At 46.1% G+C, this 7,545-nt stretch overlaps 1 protein-coding gene across 1 annotated transcript; it reads right to left on the bottom strand.

Moving 5' to 3' along the window:
• Positions 1-598: 598 nt before the first annotated feature.
• On the bottom strand, positions 599-1,822 carry LOC149373309 (uncharacterized). Its single transcript, XM_089597446.1, has one exon. It carries the CDS (start codon positions 1,820-1,822, stop codon positions 599-601), a length of 1,224 nt encoding a protein of 407 aa, XP_089453572.1.
• Between the last annotated feature and the right edge of the window lie 5,723 nt (positions 1,823-7,545).

Here is a 7,545-nt window from a genome sequence, read left to right as displayed (position 1 = left end):
TCTGCAAATGCGTGGAGTTACAAACTAGTGGCGGGACTGCAGCTGATCCAGCGAGGAATGGCAATGCTTGGGACATTCTGCAGTTGAGTCAGAAATCCGCTCCAGCGTTGGGCCATGGTCGCAGGCGCGGGCTCATCCCATTCGAGTCGCGCTCGCCAGAGATCCTGGATGATCATTTTGGCAGTTAAGACAACGGGCGCGATCCATCCACAGGGATCGAAGAGTCTCGCTAGAGCGGCAAGCATCGCGCGCTTGGTCGGCCGTGGCTGTAGGGTAGGCGGCGTGAGATGGAAGCAATCGTCAATCGGGTCCCAGCTGACGCCGAGTTCGCTGACAAGACCGTCTGCGCTGAGCTGTCGCCAGTTCGGCCTTAGTCGGGCATCTGGAGAGAGATCACGCAACAGCTCCGGATCGTTGGCCACCCACTTTCTCAGGGGAAAGCCCCCAGCTTGCAACAAGCCGATCAGCTGGTCGTGGCGAAGTCGAGCCGTCTCAACGTCGTCAGCGCCAGAGAGAATATCATCGACGCATCGATCTTGTTTGACAACAGGCACGGCCTCGGGCCAAGCATGGCCTTCATCCTTGCATAGCTGGGAAATCATCCGTAGAGAGAGAGATAGGGAACACTAGCTTCACCGTAGGTCACAGTGAGAAACTGATAGTGCTTCGGCGGGCTAGAGTCATCAGTGCTCCACAGTATACGCTGGAGGTCCACGTCACGCTTGTCGATCCAGATCTGCCGAAACATCATCTGGATGTCCGCGTAGAAGGCAATCCGATGCCTTCTCCAGCGGAGCAAGACGGTCGGCAAGTAGGCTTGGAGCTTCGGTCCGGCGTGCAGGATATCGTTGAGGCTGTAGTCAGTGGATGTCGGTCGCGATGCGTTGAATACGACGCGCAGTTTCTTCCGGTGGTCGCCAGCTTGCCAGATGCCATGGTGCGGGATATAATGCACGAGGCCCGACGACTCGCGCAGCTCCACGTTGGTCAGTAACCGCATGTGCCCGCACCTAAGATACTCGTCCATAAAGCGTGCATATTCGATGGCCATCTCTGGGGCACCCCGCAATCTGCGCTGTAGCGAACGAAGGGATGCTCTAGCGCCGGTTAAGCTCTCCCCTAGTCGCTCAATTCCGTCGCGCTTGAGCGGGAGGCGGACGACATAGCGCCCGTCGGCAGCCCGATGATGATCGGCAAAGATGACCTCGCACTCGATGTCATCATGAGATTGACGAATTACCCGTGGCACGTCCTCCAATTCCAAAAACCGTTGCATTAGTGCGATTAGCTGCTCGTGCCAAGGCGGAGCTGAGGTGTCCTGTGTCGTCATGCAAGCAGCCAGCGAGGACGAGGTCGCTTGGTCCGGTGCGTGACCGGCGAGCATCCAGCCGGCAACGGTGAGCTGTCCGACGATATCTCCACGGAATAACTGCCCTGGCCGTAGTAGATGGGGGTACACGTCGGCTCCAAGTAGGATATCGACGCCGCCCGGTATTCCAAAGGTCGGGTCTGAATGATCTGGTAAATCGTTCCAGAGTTCGATGACGGCTGGTTGTAACGGTCCGGAGGGGGTGCGGAGTCCCATTTGGGGCAAGCAGTGCGCAGTCAGCCACAACGTCCGGGTTGAGTTCCGGGTTTGGAGCTGCAAACTTGCAATCGTTGGGGAGCGCATAAAGACAGCGCCTCTGACGCCAGAGATGCTCGTGACGGCTGGCTCGGGACTGGCGCCAAGCTTTCGAGCAAGGGCAGTGGACGTGATTGAGATCTCCGAACAAGCGTCGACGAGTGCTCTTGCTGTGACTGTCCGCCCCCCGGGGCCCATGAGCTGAACCTTGAGCGTGGGTAAGACGGCTAGTCACAACGGTGAAGCAGCTGCCGCGTCGATTCCGTCCTTGGAGTCCGAGGTGAAGAGACACTGCTTTGCCTCAGCTGGTGCTGGATCGGGCGCGGCCATGCGCTTGCGACCGCCATCATGGATGAGGCTGTGGTGCCACGCCTTGCAATATTGACATACGCCTTGGGAAGGGCAGACAGTTGCCATGTGGCCCGGCTTCAGGCAGTTAAAGCACAGCTTGTGCTGAGCGACGAAACCCCTTCGCCCAAGCGCGTCCAGTTCCAGGAAACGGCTGCAGTGACCTACGTAGTGCGGCGCGTGGCAAGCAGGGCAGTCATCGTCGACTGCGTGGGTGGCTAAAGATCGGTGGTTGCGGCTGAGTGACGTCGGCGCGGGAGGGCGACTGCCGGTCGAGTGTACAGGATCGTTCGTCGATCGGGGAGGGCGCGAGGCTTCCATTGAAGTCAGTGAGCGGCCGCGCCTTCGCAGAAAGCTGGACAAAGTGGCGAAGGAGGCCGCTTCCCCTTGTGCAGAGCTGGCTGCCTCCAACTTCTCGAGCTCGTCTACCCAGGCTCTCCGAGTCGAGGGGTCCATGGCGGTCGAGGCAACAAATGCCATCCACACATCCCAATGTTCCACCGGCTGATTGAGCGCTCGCAGTTGATCACGGTGCTTTTCTAAGGCATCGAGCAAGCCCTGCAGAACAGCAGCGGACTCCTCGCGCAGAGGCTTGAGCGTTCGGAGTGCCATGACGTGGTCCTGCACAAGGAGGCGGCGATGCTCGAACCGCGAGACAAGAAGACTCCAGGCCGTGGAATAATTGGAGCCAACGAGCTGCAAGGTGTCCAGAACTGCTTTTGCCTCACCCTGCACGTTTGCCTTTAGGTAGTAAAGCCTCTCGACGTCGGTGAGCCGAGCATCCTGGTGAATGAGCGCCTGGAACAGGTCGCGGAAAGACTGCCAATCCTCGCGACGGCCAGAGAAGAGCGGGATATTTATGCTCGGCAGGCAAGGCCCCGAGTGCGGTCCAGAGAGCGGTCCGGGGAGTAGTAACTGGTCACCACCTCCTGGCATGGCCGGGAACAGCCGACTCCTAGCGTCATACAGACACGCCTTAGCGTCGAGGTAGTATCCCTCTGTGGATCTGTACAGGGCTCTCAAGGAGGCAACTTTTTCCACAGGTGCGCCCTGAATCAGATCCTTATGATTGGCTTGGAAGTCATTCCAATAATTAGCGAGTAGCTTGAACCTGGCGTCGAAGAGTCCCATGCTCCATACTTTGACGCTCTTGGCGGATTGAGTGAATTCCGCGAGAATCTCTAGCAGGGCTTGCTGCGTTTCCAGCAACGAGAGCCAGCCTTGGTTATCCCTGTAAATTAGTCACGCGCTGAGCTCGACGCTTGTCTCTCAAACGGCGCCTTGTTACTTATGGTGCAATCGTGCGTGCCAAATGAGTCTACGTAGAATATTTGAGAAAAAGGGCGTGAGGAATCGCAAATGAATCTGTCGACCCGACCAGCCGCGGGATGACGTGAACTAGTAAATCCCGTGGTTTAAACATGAAGCAGCCTGCAATCTGCAACCCAAAACCTCTCTACAGCCTCACTGACTGAGTAATCGCGGTCGCACGCGAGGTCCACGACGCGGACTGCACGGCAGTCGCGGTGGAGCGTCTCTCGCCTGTCATATCTTGTTAAGGCTATCATAACCTTAAATCGCTCTACCACGTGGCGCGGCTCTGCACGATTGCATCACTTGCAACAGAGGCCCAATGTCTTGATACGTTCTCGGACGTAGAGAATGTATTTTCGCATGATCGCATCTCACATCGTCCTACTTACATTGCTTCGCGTAGCACAGTGGTTCTGGCTGTCCTGGGCTCGATGAGGTTCTGGCGGTTGTCTGTCCCAGTCACGCTATCCGGCTCGAAGGACCAATGTTTAAATTATTCTTTATTAGGACGTCGAGTAAATACAAGATCGGCAGACCAGCCGTAACAGATATTTTAGAGTAGGCAGATCGACGTGGAGGTCCGGTTCGAGAGTCCCCAGCGAAGCAGGAGGTCAAGGCGTGCACACAAGTTGGTTCCACTCGATCAAACTGTTCGCTCGCGCCGGCAGAGACCAAGCGAGCAGCAGCTCCCTCTTTTTTAAGCAGAAAGAGGGGGAGGGGAGGGCATGGGCGCGCAAGACAAATCTTGCACAGCGGGTGCAACGAGTCATGCTAGGATACACGTATGTGTAAGCCGTGGCCGATAACTCTTTGCTTCTTATTTAGGCGTATAATGTACCAGCATCATATTTTTTTCTCAAGAGCGGGCGTATCGAGTGATGCGTGTTGCCAGAGAACATGTATACCATTTCATAACCGAAAGCGTATCCCAACATTGCTTGGCTTGGTCCTCAAAATTTTTTGCGTCTTTGACAAGAGATGTTTGCTTAAAATATAATTTACCAGCTGCTCACTAGATAACGTAAGTAAAAAAGCTTTTATAATTGACAGTAAAGACTTGTACAATGTACATGAGGCGCTAGAGTTTAAAGTTAGGTAGTTACAGTAACACAAGTACAAGTCAGTTATGACGAAGTGGACTCTGCAAGTGGAAGCAGTAGTGATAATCATAAATACGCAGATCTCTACATGTGGCCTTGTCTCTGGCTCTCTTGGATAAGAGGATGGAGATTAAAAATCAACACTTATCAATATTTTTTTGTGATTATTTTATTAATACGCATAAAATAATATCACTCCTCTCATCTAAGAGTGAAAAAAATTGGTTGACCGTTATCGCCAACTCTATTTAATTTCATTAGAGTTGGTTCTCCCAACCAATTCTCTCCAATTTGCATCGCGTACGGCTGCTGCTGCTGCTTCTGTGGCTGAGGTTGCTGTTGAGGCTGTGGTTGTGGAAAAAAAAAGAAAATCATGAAACCTCATTTTTTTAATTAAAAATTTTAATTAAAAAAACAATATACCTGACACTACTGCTGCTGCTGCTGCTGCTGCTGCTGCTGCTGCTGCTGCTTTTGTCCCTGCTGTTCCAGTTTTGGACCCTGCTATAGAGTAAAAAAAAAAGATGTTCAACAAAATGGTTTTATTATAATTTAAAAAATTATTATCATGGATATTGCAACTGTTTATTTTACTTACAGGTATTCCGTTAACAGCATCCTTATTTGAATTTATTTTTTTTTTTTGGGTAAAGAAAAGAGCTTGACTGGTGTCGTTGTCGAAAGTTTTAGAAACAACAATTCTATAAAAAAGTAAAAAAAAAAACACATCAATAGCGCATAACAATTACAAGAAGATTAATTTTATCAGTCAATGTTAAGGAACAGCATACTACAAAACAATTTTCAACCATTGACTATTTTAAAACAATTTTTTGTTTAAAGTGTTCGAACGATAGTATTCATGAAATTGATTAAATTAAAAAGTATATTTTCATATTACTTAGAATTCTTACATCTAACACTTTGTAAAATTTTCAAATTCATTCTTTTGTAGTCAAGAACAATTTTTACTATTTCTATATCTATTTTCATATTAATTTTAGCATTAAAGAATCTCTGCATTGCATATCAGAGTAAAAATGTATTCTACAAAAAATTGTATTTTATTTTAATCTACAACTGCGTCTTAGATCGTTAGCGTATAAAATATACGTGCAAGAAGTTGAGACTTTCCTGAAATACTGTGCCTCGACCGGTCATTATAACTTTGTTTTTATAAAATAGAAGATTATCTACCTACCACTGTTATAGTTGCTCCAACTGTTGGCTTTTAATCTGACTGTTGCTAATACCAGTAGTGTGAAAGAAAAAAGGTTTGAAATGTTTTATTAGGTATGGCTATATTGAGATAGAGTAATAAAAAATGTCAAAGAAAGTCTTGTGTATAGTGGTGAAAAAACTATCATGCACTACTACTCAATACCCTTCTTTTTATCACACTTTAAGTTTATTACACACTAAGAAAAATTTTATGGCAGCAGATGTGTCATGCAATAGGATTATATTCTTTCAATGTGTTAGAATAACCTACCGTTTCAGAAGATAAATCTTCTTCTGTCCTCCACGCTGTACCTTGAAAGTTCACAGCAGCATAAAAAAGTATAAGTATCCTTTTTAAAATATAAAATTATGTGCAATGGGTTCGCATTGCTTTTAGCCGTATAGTATGAGCGATATGTCCTCCATGTATTTCTCTCCGTAATCAGTTCTGGATACACACAATTTACTTGATCCAATGCAATGTCCCACAACTGAAAAAATCTATAGTGATTTTTCCACAATAAAATTTCCACAATCACGTTTTCTCTCACACACTTGAATGGAAATCGTTGACGATATCTTAACGTTTACAATGCGTCAAATCTGGAGTTTTCTATTGGCACTGTTGCACTCTTGATAACGGGTGTATGAGTATCGTGGGGGACAACTGCTTCCTCGCTTGGAAACATCTCAACGACTGCAGCCTCTACCAGCAGATCTTTTTGTTATAAAAAATTTTAAGCTAGTAAATTTGCTTACAAAATTACAATATAGGGTGATATTCAATACGTCTCAATAATAAGAGAGCAAAAGCATGGTGTAGAATTCATTCTTAAACATGCCTATGCTGAAATAAAAAGCGGGTACGTGTTTTGGTACGTAAAAATATTTACTTGATAGTGCGCATTTTTATAAGGTGTTCATACTGTATTATGCGACTGCCTATTTAGAAAAGGGAGTCTCTCTTTCAGTTGCATGAGATGTGACAGACGGAGCGATAAGAGCTTAGTAAATGTGTTGTATAAATAAAAGTGACCTGTTATCATGGCTCAATTGCGAAGGTATGAGTATAAAAAAGTGTATCCGTCTGCAAAAGAGCAAGTGATAGATCTTACACGAGGAAAGCTCTGCTTAATTATATAAAAAACAAAACTGGTATAGATGTGACTGCAGCTATGAAAACTATAATAATGGAAGGAAGAGTTCCAACTAATTTGCAAAACCGATCGTGGTAAAGAGTTTTACAACGCAAATTTTTAAGGTCTCATGAAAAATTACAAAATTAACTTATACTCTACGTACAGTAATCTTGAGACGTCTATATGTGAAAGATTTAATCGTACCCTAAAGCATGCTATGTGGAAAAAGTTTAGTGTAAGAGGTAATTACAAGTGGCTCAATATTTTACAACAGCTGATAACTTCTTACAATAATCGAAAACACCGAACGATTGGTGTGAAGCCAAAATATGTTTCAGTAGCTAATGAAAAAATATTTTACAAAAATTTACATATTCGAAAAAGGAACAAAATCAACATTGAAAGATGGTGATAAAGTACGTATGAGTAATACTAAACAAGTTTTTGAAAAAGATTATACGCCTAATTGGTCGACAGAAATTTTTACTGTTACCCGAGTAGCACCAACAAAGCCATTCACTTACCATTTGGAGGATTATCAGCAGCAGCCAATCTCTGGTGGCTTTTACGATCAAGAACTGCAGAAAACCAAGTATCCTAATACTTACCTTGTTGAGAAAATTTTACGCCGACGAAAAAATCAAATTTTCGTTAAATGGTTAGGTTTTGACAGTGCACACAATAGTTGGATTTCAAAAGATCAATTATAATTAAAAAAAAAATATGATGTATAGAAGATACGAGAGAAGATATATGGCAAGTGCATGGAAAAAATAAAGTAAATAAATATATTTGAATT

The sequence above is a fragment of the Copidosoma floridanum genome, unplaced genomic scaffold (genome assembly GCF_036245765.1).
Source record: "Copidosoma floridanum isolate Cflo_tuat_1 unplaced genomic scaffold, Cflo_Japanese_pri ptg000032l, whole genome shotgun sequence".
Classification (NCBI taxonomy): Eukaryota; Metazoa; Arthropoda; class Insecta; order Hymenoptera; family Encyrtidae; genus Copidosoma; species Copidosoma floridanum.
The sequence above is the reverse complement of the archived record's forward strand: the minus strand, read 5'-3'. Positions and strand labels throughout refer to the sequence as shown.

Coding starts and splice junctions, on each gene's coding strand:
- LOC149373309 (XM_089597446.1), bottom strand. CDS start 1,822: ATGGGCCCCGGGGGGCGGACAGTCACAGCAAGAGCACTCGTCGACGCT.